The sequence below is a fragment of the Tachypleus tridentatus genome, chromosome 7, assembly GCF_004210375.1.
Source record: "Tachypleus tridentatus isolate NWPU-2018 chromosome 7, ASM421037v1, whole genome shotgun sequence".
Classification (NCBI taxonomy): domain Eukaryota; kingdom Metazoa; phylum Arthropoda; class Merostomata; order Xiphosura; family Limulidae; genus Tachypleus; species Tachypleus tridentatus.
This window is the reverse complement of record NC_134831.1, coordinates 19,536,230-19,556,712: the sequence shown is the minus strand read 5'-3', so window position 1 is coordinate 19,556,712 and position 20,483 is coordinate 19,536,230. Positions and strand designations below refer to the sequence as shown.

The following is a 20,483-nucleotide window of genomic DNA, read 5'->3' as shown; positions in this document are numbered from 1 at the left end:
ACGTAGTGTGAGTATTTGGAGTCATTATTTCCTTCGTAGGAGAATTGTTTACCAATAATACACAAACCACTGGATATACCATGATATATATGAGTATCTAATGGTAATAGCGCTACTTCATTATTACATCTCTTTTACAAATATGTCTTGTCACTTCAGCAGAAAAACACCTCAAACCATCACATTAGCCCCGAAGTTTTATGTTAGATGTTGCATCGAACGAGGTAAGTACCTTTCTACCTACGCTTTGAACCATATATTTCAAACTTGGACTCATCTGTACAAAAAAAAACCTTTTTCCAATCATGAATGTCCCCCAGTAGCACAGCAGTATGTCTGCGAACTCACACCGCTAAAAACCGGATTTCCATGTCCGTGGTGGGTAGAGCACAAACAGCCCAATGTGTAGCTTTGTGCTTAATTCTAAACAAATAAACCAATCATCAAGAGTCCAGTTTTTATTCTTTTTAGCACATTTCTGTCTTCTACAATATTTGATGATCGAATTAAATATTTTTAACTGCTACACGACCAAATATTCCATTCTCATTGGGTCTTCTTGATAGTGTAGTTCTGGACATTTTACTCACATTTGGTACATGGTTGTTTATCTTGTGCTTGAGACAAATGGCAATCTTTCTTCTTCCATGAAGGCTACGTAAATGAAGATACTTAACATCAGTATCATTGACTTTAGGTATTCTGCCTGCTCCTTTCCTATTTTCAAATTTACCTGTCTTTGTCTCACGATCTAGCGTGTACATCACAGTGTATGGGGAGTATTTCAAGTGCAAGCAGCATCGTGTAAAGTTTCTAGGCGAACTTTTTGCTCGACTGATAATTCTCTACCCTTTTTGGGCCGTGGCATGACAACAAAACTTATAGTTTTAAACACGCATTTTTTGTCAAGGTTTGTTTGTGGAGTGCTGTTAAATTGATTTGTTTTAGAATATACCGCTACCATATGCTAGTTCCTTGCAAGTATCTTTCTATAGATCCCCAGTGTATGGGGAGTATTTCAAGTGCAAGCAGCATCGTGTAAAGTTTCTAGGCGAACTTTTTGCTCGACTGATAATTCTCTACCCTTTTTGGGCCGTGGCATGACAACAAAACTTATAGTTTTAAACACGCATTTTTTGTCAAGGTTTGTTTGTGGAGTGCTGTTAAATTGATTTGTTTTAGAATATACCGCTACCATATGCTAGTTCCTTGCAAGTATCTTTCTATAGAGTTAAGACACTACATGGGTTACCATGACAGTTATTTCAAACACTATATTTGATCAATGTGTTCATTCACATAGAACTGTTATGAAATGTCCTTGGTAAACGTATATAGAAAATTTAAAGAATGATAAGTATTCTCACCCTTCAATATTCAACAGAAACCAGTAAACATTACCATAATGTTGAAATTTACATTCTGTAACTAAAGAATTAGACCCATAAAATGGAAAGAATGGTAAAATATTATCTTGTCCTAACACTTTTCCATCGTACTGTATCTTATGCTTTATTAAGTAAACAATGAATCTACGAAATGTACTTAGCCTTGAGCGTTAAATAAACAATTTATTGTTAAATACAGTTTGTTTGTTTTTAAAAAAGCCTTAAAGCATTGGATATCACGTTAATATCTTCTACACTTCAGATCCACATAAAGCATCATTATGGTCTTTCAATTAAATAATAATTTACCAAAAATACATTTATCAACCATCTTTTAACCTTATATAAGGATGCGCTTACCTGAATATCGAGCATTATTTTCATAACACTCGAAAAAGAAATTCCCACAACTGTATATTGCAGGTCAATTTTCTTTCTTTTAATCTATTTACGCACTCGAATTAACCAACTAGCTCTCAAAAATTAAAAAGCGTTCAACTTTATCATATGTTTTAATACTCTAACTGTTTTACAGATGGAAATATATTTCCATTTATTTGTACAATAATATAACTAAGCGTATATTTCTCGTTGTTTAAAAACGAGCATGAGTAATTATAAGTTTAAGAACTAATGTATCCATTTACTAAGTACTTATGAAAACACAATTGATACACGTACGAGAATGATAAAGCAGAAACAGTAATGAATTTATTAAAATGATATGAAACATTACCCCAGAAGATGCAAATTACAAACGAATATATCGCAATGCATTTCGTATCTTGTATGTTTACCACAAGCTTTACATCTGTTCATGCTGTCAACCACTTCTTTCAAAGTTGTTTGGTCTTTCAATCTTACTTTTTCTATAAGTTTATACAGACTCAAGAATGTTCACATTAGGATTTTTTTAGTTAGTCCAAATCGTAGTTGTGGGTATCGTTTCACCACATATGCTGTATGCATGTATCATACCTTGATGGAAGATGACATTTCACAAGACAAGTCGTTTTTCTGAATGCATGTTTCAAAAGACAGAGTGTCATCAATTCTGTATAAATTATCGACACTGTTGTTTGAAATGTTTCCCTAAAATTGCACTCTTCGTTGTACACTCTGAACACTGACTCTGATTTCTCTCTCCACTGTCGTTAATTGCTATCTATCATTTACAGTTTACACATAAAAGTACACATCTGGAATCATTCTACTATCTATCATTCAATGCTCACTTTAACCTTGTAATTCTACTAGCTTTTCTCAGCAGCAATTTTCGAGTGGCTACTCATTCATTGAGACGATTCATGCTAATGTGCAACTTATTGTTCTCTGAGTAACGTTCACCCATTTGTTTACAACAAGGTTCTTCGTAAGATCTGAAATCAACTGTCTTTCATTCTGAAGATCACACTTTGGAACACTTAAAATCACTTTTAATAGCCTTACCGCAACCTTTTCATAAAGTATCCTTGACCACTAAAAACTTTGAATTCTACACGCTTATCATTTGAAATTTCAGTCCTGAAAGACATGAGTGATATCACCTTATACTATTATAATGGGCATAGTATCATGTACTTTCATAGGCATTCTACTGGTGTCGCACTTTCTGATTGGTTGGATGATATTCAATCACAATGTGAACTATCAATATATGAGTAGATTTTGAAATATTTCATTTTTACACGAAGCCTAGAATGGTCTTATGGTTAGAAAACTCAACTTGCATTCTGCGGGTAACGGGGTCGAACCCCTCAACGAATATGCTGGCCCTTTCAAGTGTAGAGCCATTACAATGTGACATTGAAACTCCATTATTCGTTAGTAAAGAGTACTCCAAGAGCTGATGGAAGTGATGTTAACTATATACCTTTCCTCTAGTCTAACACTAAATAATTATGGAGAAGCGTAAGCAAGAAGCATCCAACACCAAAAAAATATCATTAAATCTAATAACAACATTAACTGTCACTTTTATTACACACTCACAATTAACGGTACGGGGCGGGTTCAGCAGCTTAGAAACTCGAACTCCAGAGCCTTCGATTCACAGCTTGAAATGCAAATCCCTGGGTCAGTCCTTGCTCTAAGAGATTATATTTTGACCAACACAAGACTGAAAGATATGTTTTATTAAATCTTCCACATCATTTAATAAAAGGAAAAAAAGTGTCATTGATGTTTTCTTCAGAGTTATTACAGTTTGATATGAGTTTTTCGTGTACAGTAATATTTGGAAATGTTTCCATTTGATTTTTACTCTTCAGCGTTTTGGTGAATATTTCTAGGTAATTAATTACTCGCTCAAAACCTAAATTATAGAACCACTTTTCTTGAATTTATTATGATGTATTAAGAAACTATTAGTGAATATTACTTTAACTGTAGTACAGTTTCTTAATAACTTATTAGTTAAGCCTATTCAAAAGGTATGCAAAAGTTTTAAACTGTTGTATTCATTCTTTTCAGTTTGATTCATCAATGTGAATTATACGCCGAATTTGATCCATTCGTCACGGATGTACAGCCAACAAATCCTTGGATATCTGATGACAACACATTCTGGGCTCTTAATAGTGACTTGTAAGAACACATTTAATAAAATGAAGTCGTAAGAATGCTTCAACTTCTATAAATGATTTTCTTCTTTTTGTACTCTTTACATTCCCTAGAATTTAAATTAAGTCTAACCAGCAGTAGAACAAGTTTAACAAAATAATTCTTTGCATGGGCGTAGCTAAGGGGGACTGTGGTCAAAAGACCACACCAATATTCTAAAAAATCTAAATGGGTCACTGTCTTCTAATTTTAAATAAGCACTTGACTTTCATGGAAATCACTCCAATTGTTTGTTTAGAAGAAAAAGTCCATTTTCTTAAACACCCTTTTCTATATATCGATACTGCTGGTTACGCCCCTGCATAGTCTTTGTCCTTTACCACATTTGCTTGGAGAGTAAATTGAACAACATTTAATTATTTTTCCCGAGCGATTCAGCAGAATACTTTCTACTCGTAGACGTTATTGGCTAACAAGATATGATTGTACTCTTAACTGAAACTTGATTATTTCTATTATTGTTCCTTTATCTGGCAAGATATTAAAGAAACGTAAATACCAGTTATTTTCCTTTACACAACCGTATGTTTTAGCCATTGTATAGAAAGAAAGCTCCACCTTTAATTATTCTCAGGAACGGTTATCATTTACATAACAGTATACTCTTTTCGCCTCTTCCATATTAAGACACGTTTGTAACCAGTACCAGTACATATTACATGCTGTGTTTGACTTACAGTCAATAATCTTAAGTTATCTATACCTTCAGGATCAGAAACGTTAGTTCCGTCACACTAAATATGCTCGCTCTTTCAGCCGAGGGGGCATTATGATGTTACGGTCAATCCCACTATTCGTTAGTAAAAGAGTAGTCTAATCGTTGGTGATGGGTGGAAATGAGTAGCTACATTCCCTCTAGTCTTGCACTTAAAATGTGGATGGCTAGCGCAGATAGCCCTCCTGTAGTTTGGCGCGAAATTCAAAACAAACCAAACTAAACCGGAAAAGCTAGAGACTCGTATTTAGTGAAGCTTTACTATCACACCATATTCCATATTTCCAAGTTTAACTGGTGACTTTAGTTTCACATAACGCCCTTTCTCAACTGATATCGAAATGGTTTCCGTCAAGCACACTCATTACTTGAGACATAAATGTTCTTCATATGATGTTACAGTTATTACTAATAATCTTCCTCCTTTTACTGTTTTGCACAAATTTACTTTTTATGTAAGTTTATAGATATAAGTATGTAATATTTAAAGTATTATTTTAACGTTAAGGGCCCGGCATGGCCAGGTGGTTAAGGCACTCGACTCGTAATCTGAAGGTCGTGGATTCGAATCCCCATCACACCAAACATGCTAGCCTTTTCAACCGTGGGGGCGTTATAATGTGATAGTCAATCCCACTATTAGTTGGTAAAAGAGTAGCCCAAGAGTTGTCGGTGGGCGGTGATGACCAGTTGCCTTCTCTCTAGTCTTACACTGCTAAATTAGAACGGCTAGTGCAGATAGCCCTCGTGTAGCTTTGAGTGAAATTGAAACTAAACCTAACGTCAAGAATGCTAATAACTGGTTATTTCAAATAAAACAATCCATCAACAGAAAATATGAAATTTGTCCCAAGTCACTCATATTTCGTAAAAAAATCTTTTTTTTTTAATCTAATTAACATCATGTAGTCAAGATCTCCAAACTGTTTTATAGCTGTTTTTGGTTAAATATTCAGTTGTTAAAAATATGCTTATCTATTATGTTTTAACCATGCAAAAGTGGTAGAGCATCAGCAGCCAATATTTGTATCTGAATTTAGAGAACCAGTCTCTTGCCTTTGTCTATGTTATTATCTTTAGAATACCGTTTAATTAAAGTGAATATTGCAAGTGTAACAATGGTTTATAATGGTTTTACATACAGGGGTTATGTATTCTGCAGCTGGTTATTACTAAAGTAACAAATCAGGTCATTGAATATTAAAATAATTTAATTTTCTGAGAGTGTAAGGAAGGACATTCTACTGATCATGTTTGTTTATTTTATTATTCTAGAAACAAGGTTTTGGTTATCTGGTGTTACATAAATTGTAATAAGGTAATTTGGAAAGTTCACCCCCTTAATTATTATGATATTAATAATAATGACTCTGGAAGATGTTAAAAATATCAGCTTTAAAAATACGACTTGTAACCTTTAAGGAAATGGTTCATTAGAGCTGATATTTATTGAACATGTTGGTAGTGGTCGTTCAGTTTTATTATTTTCCATGAGTCTATTATATTTCTATGCTATGTATCATTGTGGTTCCTTTTATCATGTTTGTTATGAGTCTGCTTACAAACAAAACAAAAACATTGTTTTATTCTTTTACACTTGACAACACATCAGTGAATATTTTAAGTAGGTAATTAGGAATGATGTCCAACTTAAGATTGTGTAATAAAATATAGCATATTCTCAACCGTACCTAATTGATAGAAAAGTTACAAACAACTCATTCAAAATTAACTTCATTGTTAATAAAAGCTGTTCTAGTATTTATCTCCAGTAACTCACTGGCAAGTCTGAGGGCTTGTAGGTCTAAAACATTGCTTTTAATGTTTGCGGATGATGTGGTACAGAGAGGTTATTGTGTTCCTTACCACTTAACAACAAACAAACATTTGGACATAAAGCTCAAAATAAGAAAGAGCAAAGAAGTAAAAGTGTGAACAAGATTTGAAAGACATATTCGACCTTGTCAATCTGTCTGACAACGAAATTAAGAAGAATCATTTCTTTCTTTATTTCACTGCCAAAAAACTAGTAGTTACTTTTGAAAACCAACCATGTACACTAAATCAAACTATTGTTCTTTTAAGAACCTAGGCTTTTTTAAAACTAGTTAATAGTTGTTAACAGTTGTGTTATCATTTTGTATCTAAAAGTATTTTCCAATGGCCAAAATATATTACTGACATAAGTATTTTGGGGCATTGAACTGTTTTCTTTCACAAATATTTTCATACATTAAAGTCAACCTACTTGTACTAAACTAGCAACTAGCAACTCCTAACAAACGTGCTTGGAAATAAAGTTACAAATATTCATCATTGTAAGCACAAGTTGTAACGGATAATCTTTATCACTCGAGAACATTACTTTCTGTTATTTAACAACTCCTGAAAATATTCAGCCTTATTCAACTTCAGGCTTTAATATCATTGAGAGTGATTCAAGATATCCAAGAAAGACACACATTATACATCGGTGTTTCTCAACCCTTTTATACCGTATACCCTCAATCAGACCTTTGAACAAGTCGTGTACCTCCGAAGCATGAATAGGTTTTATGAATAATTTAAGAGTAGTTTGTATTTGATAAATGAAATTAAATAATTGAAGATGCGTCAACAAAATAAGCTAATGTTGAGTGCTAGAAAGTCGTGGTAATTTACCAAGACTGTCTTCAGGCTTTGAGGTGTGTTATTTAATTGTTTTTTAATGTTTACTTCCAGAGATCTAGGGCGTATAACGCTTAAACCTTGGTTTCGATAACCACGGTGGGGAAGAGGACAGATATTTCATTGTGAAATTTTTATGCTTCACATCAAACAAATAGATCATTTTCTGTTATCGATTTCCGTTTTCAGCGTATAAAATCATGAGCTTTAGATTTACTGTGTAGAAGTGTTAAGACAAAAGAATATTTTATAATTCTTTCCATTTTATGGGGCAATTTCTTCCACGCCATTACAGAATGTAAATATTAACCCTGTGGTAATATTTCACTGATCCCTGTTGACAACTAAATGAACTAGGGTGAGAATATTTGTCATTCTTTAGAATTCCGATATACTTGTACTAAGGACATGTCACAAAGGTTCTGCTTGAATAAACACATTGATCAAATTTAGGGTCTCAAACAACTGTCATGATACCATATGCAGCGTCTTAACTATACAGAAAGAAGCTTGCAAAGAACTAGCATGTGGTACTGGTATATGCTAAAAAAATCAATTTAATAACACTCCGCAAACAAACCTTGATAAAAAGAGAGTTTAATACTCTGTAATAAGTTTTATTGCCATGTCATGGCCAAAAAGCGTAGGAAGTTATCTGTAGAGCAGAAAGTTCACATAAAAGCTTTACGTGATGTTGGTTGGGCTCTCCGACAAATTTCTCAGACTTGAAGTGCTCGTGTAACACTGTCAGGTACACTATAGATCGTGAAACAGAGACAGATAAGTTTGAAAACATGAAAGGAAGAGGCAGAACATCTGAAGTCAATGATAATGATCTCAAACATGAGATAAATAACCATGTACCAAATGACAGAAAAGTGTCCAGATCTACAGTATCAAGAAAACTCAAAGAGAATGAAATATTTATTTGTGTAGCAGTTTAAAACCTTTACTTCGATCCCTATATGTTGTGAAGAAACTGAAATGTGCTATAAGTACCAGAACTGAGCTATCGATGACTGGAAGAAGTGCTATGGAAAGATGAGTCCAAGTTTGAAATATTTTGTTGGAAGCTTAGGATGTACGTATGTCCGGCAGAAGAAAGGCGAAAAATGTTACCTCAACAGATAGCATCTAAGATGAAGTATGAAAGAGACAGTGTGGTGATTGGGAGGTGTTTTTCTGCTGAGGCGATAGAAAATATTTTTCAAAATAAATTGAATAATGGACTAGTGCAAGTACCGTCATATACTTATCCTTCACGGTATACCCAGTTATTTGGGTATTATTGATAAAGGATTCTATTACCGAGAATATAATGACCCTAAGTACTCATCCAAATTATGCTGAAATTACTTAGCTGTGAAAAAAGCCGCTGAAGTAATAACCCCCACAGAATCTTGATCTCAACTCAATAAAGCAGATCTGGGATTTGATCGATCAGAAACTTGATAAATCAAACGTTACTTCCAAAGACACTTTATGTAAGTGTTTTAGATAAATTTGGAGTGAATTCCTAAAGGGCACTTTGATCAAATGTGTTTCACCAATGCCTGAAAGACTGTCTGCAGTTATTAAAGCAAAAATGGGGCACACAAAATATTAACTGTTTACTGAACTCAATCACTACCACTGAACTTCTGTTGTACAAAATATGAAGATTAATAAAATTTGAATGTTTCATCTGTGACTTACTTACAAACTTTCTTTAAAAGTAGCCTGAAATCTAGTTTTCGACTTTGTTCTAACACTTTTGTACAGTACTGTATACGAAATGTTTAAAACGAATCAAGAAAGTCAGTGAGTTTTTACAAGAAATCGATCAACAAACAAATACTATAATAACACCAGGACCGGTGGCTTTCTTTATCGTTTATCTAATTGATAAATAGAATAAAAATACAAGTAACTTTAGAAAATTGAGATTTGTTTTGAATATCACGCAATATAATGTTCCGATTCTTCTAGTGTTGAAATTCCGACTGAAAAACGACTTAGACGGTGGGGGATCTCCTTGGAAGAGCTGTTGACAGACCCCATGGGTGTTCTGGAATTCGAAAAGTACCTGAGAAAGGAATACAGCCACGAAAACATGTGTTTTTGGAAGATAGTCCAAAGTCTGAAGCGTGGTTCTCAAGCAGCTGTTACAAACAGAATCAATAAGATTTACGAGTAATGTATTATGTGTTCTAGTTTATCATAAAATTTCATTTGTTCAAGCTAAACATTTCATATTATTTTTTCTTGTATCACGACAAATTTCGGTTGTCAAAATTCTGACTATCCCAGTTTGCACAGATACAACATTTCGCTGTTGCTTAATTTTTATAAATTTTCAGAGTACTTATTGTGTAGATTATACAGATTACTTATTGTTCATTTGTTTAGTTTCCATAATCTCAAAGTTTTGATATTTGCCAGCTTAGCCAAAATCTCCTAATTCCAAAGCTTAAATTCACTGTTGTCTGGTTTATCCTGTTTTTCATGTAATCAACACTTTACTATTGCTATTATTAAGGTATCGTAATCTCAAGACTCCTGTCGCACTTTTTTGCCGAAGCTGTGACGTATGAGCAATTGGCACCCCAACCAGTTCGTGCTTTCAAACCTATACATTAATAATATAAATTTCAGGAGAAGTTAAACTTTGCCGGGCATGTGCAATTCTGAAACTTTTGAATGCATTTTGTAGGAAATATTAAAGCCATTAATAAAAGAATTCACTGTTCGCTCGATTTTATCAGTTCCGTAAGGGTAGAGAGTAAATTGTATAAAAGCGTTCCGTAATCTTATCTCATTATAAGATTTCGTTAAGTAAGTAAATTGTATTTTTATGATATTCAATAAATAAATAATTATTATCTTTAGAAAATACTTGGCACCTGGGGCTCCTTGCGAAGTTAATTTGGATAGTAAGACATTAGAGGTGACTTACAACCTTATGAAAAGTCCATCACGGTACACATTCGATGCCGCTCAGGAACATGTTTTTCTACTGATGAAAAAGGACACCTATCGTCGCTTTCTTAAATCAGATCATTACCGAAATCTCCTCAGCAACACCCAACAAATCGATCAAAAGAGAAAGTAAGATACGCTGTAATTACATGAAAGTTTAAAAATATAACGATGAAAGAATATACGAGTAAAGGCGGAAATATATATCCCGGCAAAACTAGTTTGGCTAAGGTATTTGTTATCAAAATATATTTTTCAATTATTTACTTTTATTTTTACCACTACATAACAGCATTTGTTTGTTACTGGAAAAATATTGTTATATAATGACTTTACGATGTGAAGGTATATTGCTAATTATAAGGATATTGGTTGTGGATATAACAATAGAAAGAAAAGCAGTTATTTTTCGCAAACTTGGTCATTAGCCCATCTCATCAAAGCATATTATAACTTTCCAAAATTCTGTAACTGTTTCGTCACGATCGTTTCCCACAGGTTTTTCAGTTTTGGTGTTTCGACACGAAAGAAAGTAGTACCGTCGGCAGGGATGGGAAATAGACGAAACAGCGGTTGTCATCGAACCAGTAGTAATGTGGATATCACTTTGAATGCTCTTCAGCTGAGTGACGACCATCCATTTACTGGAAAACATTCTCAAAGCACAAGTGATCTTCAAGATATGCAAAAAAATTTGGCCTTGAATAGGTTGGTTATTTACCCTTTACGATGAAAAATTACATTTTTCACTTTTAAACATTAATGAATTATTTTCACTGTTATCATTTTGTATTTTATATTTTTCATCTGTTTTGTAAATACTATTAATAATGCCCCTGACTTTCATTGTTTATTCCTACTCCATAAGCCTAGCATGGGCAGGTGGTTGAGGCACTTGACTCTTAATCCGAGAACAAACTAAATTTACTTCATAATAAATATCCCAGTAGCACGAGAAAAATCTAAAAATCAATTTTTATATGCTTATTGTAGGTATTCATATATGTAGATAAGAAAAATAAGATATGTTAATGGAATTTCAGCTATGTTTACAAAAAATACATACATTTTTATCAAACTATAAATTTTTAATCGCGTTCAAAAATTCAAAACTATTTTAATAGTTTGTTTTTCATCAGTATATTGTTTCAAAATTTTACCCAAGAAAGAGCTAATTCGTGATTATAAATACCTTTGTTAGAAACCATTAATTTAACCGAAGTTCTTTATCTATTTGGGGGTTTTCATGAAACACGTGGATGACTATCTAATAGGCCTTTCTTTAAATGTTCCTGTTGTTAGATTATTTTGTGTTGAAAGGAGAAGATTTGGGTTTAGTTTAAATTTCGCGCAAAGTTACTCGTGGGCTATTTGCGCTAGCCGTCCCTAATTTAGCAGTGTAAGACTAGGAAGAATGCAGCTAGTCATCACCACCCACCACCAACTCTTAGGATACTCTTTTCCGACGAATAATGGGATTGACCGTCACATTATAACGCCCCCACGGCTGAAAGGGCGAGCATGTTTGGTATGACAGAGATTCGAACCCGTGACTTTCGGATTACGAGTAGAACGCCTTAACCACCTGGCCATACAGGGCCTTGTGATGAGGGGAAATCCACTATATACTTTAAATAAAAGTCCAGATATACACCCTTTGAATGGGCTGTTTATTTTCATCTTTGTTTAACTTTATTATAACGTTCGGACAATTTATGTAGCCATCATCAGATAACTGTCGCCAGTTGTGTGAAATATTAAAGAAACGCGGCACGAGCATCTTGTTCCATTTTAGAAAACAAATAGGGTGGCATTTGTGTTTTCGTTCAATAATTAATTTTTTTCCTTCCATTACTGGTGTTCTTATTGCATATTTTTTTTAAAGTTGTTAATGTTAATTGGATCTTGATTCGATGCGCTATGTTTGTAAATATGTGCTGAAGGAATTGTTACCTTATTTAATTATAATGTGTATCTTGCGTCTCGTTTCACCTGTGTTAACAGTACCAGTTTAGTATATATATCCATTGGTTGATTGAAAAGAATATTCGTGCAATGGCTAATCACTTTTCTTTTATTCTCAGACTTTCTTCACCGTCAGAATCACAGAATCTGGTAAATAATGTTGGGCATGACGCCCTCTCAGTATCTCGGATGGGATATTTGAGCAGTTCACTGGATGGAACAAATAGAAATATAACTTTAACAGTTCCTCAACCCACCAAAAATTTGGTCGCACCATGGGAGACGGAAAACTGAAACTTGAAGAAATTTGTTACAATTATTATCATTATTATTAAACACTGTAATATGTATCACTCCAATGTGTGTGCTCAGTTCGTTATATATTATGTGTTCACAGTGTTCAATTAAGTATTGTATTGAAACTGAAAATTATAAATGTCTTATCATGTTTATTATCCTTTCAATAAAAGTGGCTTTCAGTACTATATATTCGCAAATTCGAGTGAATTATCTGGTGTTGTTTCTATTGTCTGTGTAAGAACATTTTCAGAGAATAAAATAAAAATATGCAGTCAAGTTGTAATAGTTGATTTTTTGTGCGAAAAAATATAAAACAAATAAATCAAGTGTGGCCATTTTACTCAGTTGCTATCAGCAGATAATAGGGGTGAATTTATAAAACCATTTAATTGGAGGAGGATTTGATAGTCTTATTGAGACCAAATGTGGTTAGTTTGGTTTCGTGAAAAAAAACAAACCTATAATCCAACAAAATTAACCATAAAAATGTAAAACGTATATATTATATGTAAATAGTGTATGTATGTGTTTTCTTATAACAAAGCCACATAGGGCTATCTGCTGAGGCCACCGAGGGGAATCGAGCCTCTGCTTTTAGCATTGTAAATCCGTAGACTTATCTCTGTACTAGCGGGGAACCTTTGAATGTAAACCTGAAATACGCTCACTGTAAGCTGTTTGACTACCATAAATTTTCAAAAAATATTGTAGATATAGCGTTGACCAACAGATGTATGATCCGGTTGCGTTTCTTTGTAGATAAACTCGAAGTTACATAATTAGCTGTATGTGCTAAGCGAATCACACGCCACAAGCTGGTTACTATCGTTTTGCCTCCGCATAACTACTGCTGTTTCAACTTGGTTAAAGAGAAGGAGGCATGACAGGATTCACTGCATTTCTAAACATTACAATAGGTACTAATTAAATAATTAAAAGTTTGTTTTTTTGTTTTGGAATTTCGCACAAAGCTACTCGAGGGCTATCTGTGCTAGCCGTCCCTAATTTAGCAGTGTAAGACTAGAGGGAAGGCAGCTAGTCATCACCACCCACCGCCAACTCTTGGGCTACTCTTTTACCAACGAATAGTGGGATTGACCGTCACTTATACACCCTCACGGTTGGGAGGGCGAGCATGTTTAGCGCGACGCGGGCGCGAACCCGCGACCCTCGGATTACGAGTCGCACGCCTTACGCGCTCGGCCATGCCAGGCCTAAATAATTAAAAGAACGTCGCTGTAACAATAACTAAGCGACTTTTAGTAATACACCATGTAACTGAACACTTAGTTCAGACCTCTTTTAATTAAACATAGTACCAGATTTTAGTTGTATCATTGTCTTTTTCTAAAATTTTTGGTTGCATTTTTCATCCACCAATTTATTCTCTTCATCTCTCATTTACCACCAAGGCCAAGCACGCCCATTGGTTAGCGTATCATAGTATGGAGTTGAGTTTCCATGGTTACTACAGAAAGAAAAAAAATCACTTTCTTCATGTGGGTACATAATAAGTTTGTTTGTTTGTTTGTTTGTTTTTGAATTTCACACAAAGCTACTCGAAGGCTATCTGTGCTAGCCGTCCCTAATTTAGCAGTGTAAGACTAGAGGGAAGACAGCTAATCATCACCACCCACTGCCAACTGTTGGGCTACTCTTTTACCAACGAATAGTGGGATTGATCGTCACATTATAACGCCCCCACGGCTGAAAGGGCGAGCATGTTTGGCGCGACGGGGATGCGAACCCGCGACCCTCAGATTACGAGTCGCACGCCTTAACACGCTTGGCCATGCCAGGCCCTACATAATAAGAATGGAGATAAAATCCCACTTTATATTCTGACAAAATTACCACAATAACTGGTGGTGAATCGTCTTGGCTATCTGTCTACACATTAATTTATCACCTCAAAATTAGGAGCTGCTAAATGTAGATAGTCCTTACAAAGCCAAAAGATTCTCAGTTCCTTTAGGATTTTTTGAAATAAAAGCTATTTCACTTTTTAATCCATTTAGTGACATTAAATGTTATGTGACACGAATTAGATTAATATGTGGGGGTAATTTGCATTCACTTTTACATCGTATTCAAACAGCCTAAATTTAGAAAGTTTATTTCCAGTGTAAGTTATCGTACATCATGTTAAGCCTTTGTTGCTTAAACTTTCTCAGTGTGATATAATTTTAATTAATGGAACTTTGATAAAATTATCGCTCTCCTTCTCTAAAGACCTAAAATGTCAGACTATATAACACAGAGTCCAAGGTTTAGGATGTGATATTACACTTTCATCTGTGATTTTTATAAAAGTGACAGTCAGTCCTATTATTTATTTCAGAAGGCAATGATAACGCTATCGTAAGAGTGAATCTTTATTAGTTGGATTTTATGGATAGTTAAGGTTCTCTGACCAAATTAATTAGAGTAAAATAAGCGTGTGGTGGTTTCCAACATGAGTCCTTTCTCTGCAAGTTCGGGCATTGCCTAGTGAACAGCATTTTCTTAAAATAAACGTGTTACACTTGTTTGTTTTGAATTTCGCGCAAACCTACACAAGGGCTATATAAGCTAGCTGTCTCTTATTTAGAAATATAAAACTGTAGGGAAGGCAGCTAGCCATCACCACCCACCGCCGCCTTTGGGGCTACTCTTTTATCAACGAATAGTGGGATTGACTGTAACATTATAACGCCCCCACGGCTGAAAAGGGGAGCATATTTAGTGTGATGGGGATTCAAAAACGCCACCCTCGGATTACGAGTCGGGTGCCTTAACCGCTTGGCCATGCTGGGCAGGTGTTACGCATTTGAGTCCGTGAGTACATTATTAACGCCACAGTTAACTTCTATTATTTGAACCAAGAATGGTGTTGGTTGGTATTGGTTGCTTCCAGAATTGTTGACGATATTAACAAAGACAATTCCGTGTTGTTTTACATGGGAACCCAAAGCAAATCTCAACCAAATGAATTCTTCACTGTTTCTAGTGTACTTTTATATCCTACCTCTACTTTAGGTATTTATTTAATAAAGTAATATATTTATGTCTGAAAATTTATAACACTAAAAACCAGGTTTCCATACCCATGGTGGGCACAACAAAGATAGCCCGTTATATTGTTTTATGCGTAACAACAAGCCGGCAAATATTTAATTGCAAATTTACTCAGATTAACTTCAACATTATTTTTAAAATATGGCCAATTATCACTCAGTTCTCTTCTTAGTAACTAGGAATTGTTTTATTTAAAGAACTCAGTACTGAAAATTGATCTTTAGACTTATCTCAGAAAATAAAATAAGGAAGGCTTTCAAGTCTTAGTTATTCATCTTTATATCGAAACTGTGCACTAGAAACACAGCTTTATTATAAGTGCCACAACATAATTGCAGCATATTGGATATATTGTGGATTAACTGCCAAATAGAAAGTTAGGCCAACTAACAACTCTTTAATTCTCATATTTCGAACAATCGAATCTATTACCCGTCATTTATCGATAATAGAACGTGAGAAAAGTTACAAAATACACACCTACACAAAACACCTTTGAATAATTCTCATAATTTGTAGAACAGTGAACAATGCAATAAATAAGAAAGCAAACGATTGCGTGTACTTTATAAAAGTGACTGATACAGCTACTGATGAAAACTTTAAGAAACACTTGCTTTAACTAATGTATGTGTACCACTGCAAATTAAAGTAAAGCAAAAAAATGAAGTTGATTCCAAGTTAACTTACATCACAACACTATTCATCAAAGTCTAACAGTGGCGGCGCCAGGATATTTTCGTTGGGGGAGCTGATGTAAACTGTGGAGGGGCTTCCCAAAATACCATCAATATGAAGTATAGATGGTAAATTATAATAATGTAAATACCAAGGTACATTTCAGAAAGGTGTGCTATTTTGAACTGCGTTTTCATTGGAAACTCATACTCTGATTAATAATTCATTATTACAAATTAGAAATAATCTATTTATGAAAATATGCGTATATGCAAAAGAGGAAGCTCACCTAAATTCCACCCAAGGTAATAAATAATAATAAAGAAAATCAAGATTAGCTTAGATTGAACATTTAATATAACATTTAGATTAAAGCTACAAATCAAAAGAAATATAACATAAAGATATAGCAGAAACGAATTATCCCATGTGAAGTTAATACACTCTGAGGAAAAGTAAGGTCACTATCAGGCGAACTATCTTTCATCCTGTTGTGTTTATAGTCAATATAACTTCAAAACAATGCACCTGTTCTGGTGATTGGCAGCAAATGTGTCTATAACAGTATCAATATCGAGTTGTTTTGCCATCCTGGAGTTTACTGATATGACAGCAAGGTTGCTGGTGTGGTTGTCACCACTGCCGTTGCAAAAGTATGTCTTGAGAAGCTTCAGACATGAGAAACTTCTCTCACAGGCAGCTGAAGTGACAGGCAGGGTCACAGCGATGCATACAAGTTTATGGAGATCCATGAAGGCATCCTTGTATGGCTCCAGCATGGTTGCAAGCTTCAATGGTGTGGATATTTCCTGCCCCTTGTCTTTCTTCCTGGAAATTAGCCGATTCAACTGGTGGACCTCCACTGCGAGGTTATCCTCTGCCACACCATAGTTTCCTGCTATTTCTAAGAGTGCTTGCTTGTCCAGAAATGTGGAGTGTTTGGGGTTCAATGCAGTTGCACCTATCAGAACACTGCAGGCATCAGAGAAGAATCTTCTATTCACCTCGTTGAGCATCCTGTCTATGATGGCATAGAAGGTGCGTCTCCTGGCATCCGGTGTTGGCTCATCTCTTTGGCCAGTACTTGATGTGATTATGAATTCGTCCAGGTGTCTGGGGCAGATTGCTGTCCACCTTGATGCACCGTCTCTGTGTGTATTCCCACTTTCTTATATATATCCTCAGCAGATTCTTCCAAGTCTTTCCATGCTGCTTCAGTTCTCATTTCTGAGAGACCAGAGATGACAGATTGTACTAGGTCCTCTGCAGAGACCAGTTGCAGGTCAGATGACTGGAGATGGTCTGATAGCTGGTTTGTCATCAGCAGAAGTTTTTCTATGGCCACTAGGCTGGTTACAAACTGCTGATCTAGGAGGATGCACAGGCCCTTTGATTCAGTGGCTCTATGGACATTATCCCCTTCTGCAAGATGCTTTAGGGTTGTCACAATGGCAGGGAGGGTTTTTTTCACAGCCCGACAAGCAGCATGTTGGCAGGATAATCTTGTGTTTGACAGTCGCTTCAACTCTATGTGCAGGTTCACGGGTTTAAGCTCCTTCTGTACCTTCAGAAATTCTTCATGCACAACCGATGTAGAGAAGAATTTGTACAGCTTCTGAATTGTCACAAAGAACTCTGCTGCAGCCTGGACGTTGTGCACACAACCAACTGGCACAAGGTTGAGCCTGCGACCATAGCAGTGGACATACACAGCCTGAGACACCTCTCTCCTGAACCTTTCCTGTACGCCACTGATGTGCCCTGACATGACTGCAGCTCCGTTATAGCACTGGCCAATGCAGGCATTATGGTCAATACCATATTTAGCCAGTCTCCATGATTTTCTTGAGCAATGAATCTGCATCCAGACCCTCAGCAGCTGTGAAGTCCAGGAGATCCTCCTGAAGGCTCTGTTGGTTTAGGTACCTTACCACAATGGACAGCTGTTCTTGTTTGCTCACATCCTTTGTTTCATCCACCATTAGAGCAAAATGCTCAGCTTCCATGACCTCTTTGCTGATATCTATGCTGATCATTCCAGCTATGATGTCAAGCAGTTTGTTTTGGATATCATGGTGCGTGTACTTGACATTGCCAGAACCACTCAGTTTCTTCTTCACGATTTCATCATACCTGGAAATCATGTCAAGAAGTTCCAGGAAATTGCCCCCGTTATCTGACTGACTACCTTCCCTGTGACCTCTCTGGGCTTCATTCTGGCAGACTGTATAGAGCAATGCATCTATCACGGCTCTTATTTAATGTCGGTTTCCTCCACAGTTTTAGCATGGCTTGCAGCGAGAACAGGTTGGATCCATGCACCCTTTGTTTTCTGCAATTTAAACTCTGCCCAAGCTTGCATGACAAATTTATGTCCTGCAGAGTTATCATGGGACTTCAATGATGTGGTCGCCTTCTTCGCTGACTCTTCTTGGGTAGCAGGTACTGCACTAGTCGTGTCTGCATTCTCACCATCACAATCACCACTGTCCTCCTCACTTGCACAACATGTGTTTGTAGGACCATATACTCGCCGCCTCTTCTAGGGTAGCAGGTAGTGTTGCATAATCAACCTGCTACTCAAGTAGCAGGTTCTACTACATGTAGTAGTACTACACATACTACTATGTGTAGTATGACCGGTTTACGTTTTGGTGGGTTATGTTTGACTCCTGTCATGTGTGTTGGTGTCCTTGTTTGAAATCGAGTCGCTGATTTTGATTTCCTTTTATTAATCCAAACTGAGTGTGTGTTCCAGTGTGAGGCCGAGTACCAGAGAGAGCGAGAGCCGCGTAAAAAACATAACTCCCTTTTATATAGAGCGCGCGAACGTCAAAGTAACCCCCATGCCGTCTGATTCCTAGTACCACTTCTTACTTCCAAGTTGTGTTAGTTTATATGAAACGAATGGAAATTTCTCTTCTTATATTGGCATTAGAGCTTACAAAGGATATTAATTCTAAACATCGAAATCTAAGGAAAAAGATATAACATGCATACTATTGAGTCATTTCATGAATAAGGAACAAATAACAACTAAACATCGTTCAACATTACGAACAACTGCTCTGCGGCATTGAAATCACCAAATTATATTAATAGCACATGAAAATCCGAGGCCTGGCATGGCCAAGCGCGTAAGGCGTGCGACTCGTAATCCGAGGGTTGCGGGTTCGCGCCCGTGTCGCGCCAAACATGCTCGCCCTCCCAGCCGTGGGGGCCTTATAATGTGACAGTCAATCCCACTATTCGTTGGTAAAAGAGTAGCCCAAGAGTTGGCGGTGGGTGGTGATGACTAGCTGCCTTCTCTCTAGTCTTACACTGTTAAATTAGGGACGGCTCGGTGCAGTGGGCTAACATCCTACTCACTTAAATACTTGTTGAAGAATCCGCAAGCGATTGCGGCCCTATGTTCCTAGATGGAATCTAATGGTGATAACTAACTAACATGAAAATCCATAACATATCCGTGAAATACTGTTAGAGAAAGTGTTTATCTTTAACCATATAGCACAAGTACTTAATTAGAGGGTAGTGATAATGCAAATTTTCAGGGCTAATTAGGGAACACAAACACAGCTTTGATAGGGCATGTTGTAAAACTGTGGACAGCTAATGGAAGTGAGCGGGGGAAGTGTGGCGTGTGGCTGGCATCTGGATCTCGATGGGGCTGAGCCGATCGTTAGCCGTACATCATGGTCAGCGGCTCGGTGATCATACTCTTAAGGCGTTCGAGGCGGGAATCGCGCGCTCGAACAAAGCAAACTCGCGGCCTGGATATTGAATGGTCATAGTAGCACCAAAACAAAATGTCTAAATTGTAGTTGACCTTCACAGAAAGGCTGGTATCTTCATAAGTTCACATTATTCATACAGGCCAAACTGTGATAGTGATATTGTTCTTATTATCATAAGTGTGACAAGCGCCTGTTACAATAATGTAACTTCTACATTACATTAAATTAGGCACTTCAAAATAGCCCAATGACAATTTCAAAATTCATTCTAGAATTGTTTAGAAATATTATTTGGTCATTAACATGTAAGGTTATTATCTAATCATAAGTATAACGTTAACTGGATTGTAAGTCACAATTTTAAGTGTATGCCACAATCATCAGTACAATTTTGGA

General features: G+C 36.0%; 1 protein-coding gene across 17 annotated transcripts in view; it reads left to right on the top strand.

The window, feature by feature from the left end:
- Positions 1–12,891, top strand: part of LOC143255247 (regulator of G-protein signaling 7-like) — a 30,024-nt gene extending 17,133 nt beyond the window's left edge. For 15 of the 17 annotated variants that reach the window (XM_076510608.1, XM_076510602.1, XM_076510599.1 and 12 more), the window contains 5 exons: positions 3,861–3,974; positions 9,361–9,564; positions 10,261–10,479; positions 10,849–11,058; positions 12,435–12,891. In XM_076510608.1, the coding sequence (XP_076366723.1) occupies positions 3,861–3,974; positions 9,361–9,564; positions 10,261–10,479; positions 10,849–11,058; positions 12,435–12,609 (922 nt within the window). In that variant the 3' untranslated portion in view covers positions 12,610–12,891. The remainder of the gene's footprint in view (positions 1–3,860; positions 3,975–9,360; positions 9,565–10,260; positions 10,480–10,848; positions 11,059–12,434) is intronic. The other 2 variants (XM_076510613.1, XM_076510611.1) reach the window with 1 other exon arrangement.
- The last annotated feature ends 7,592 nt before the right edge of the window (positions 12,892–20,483 follow it).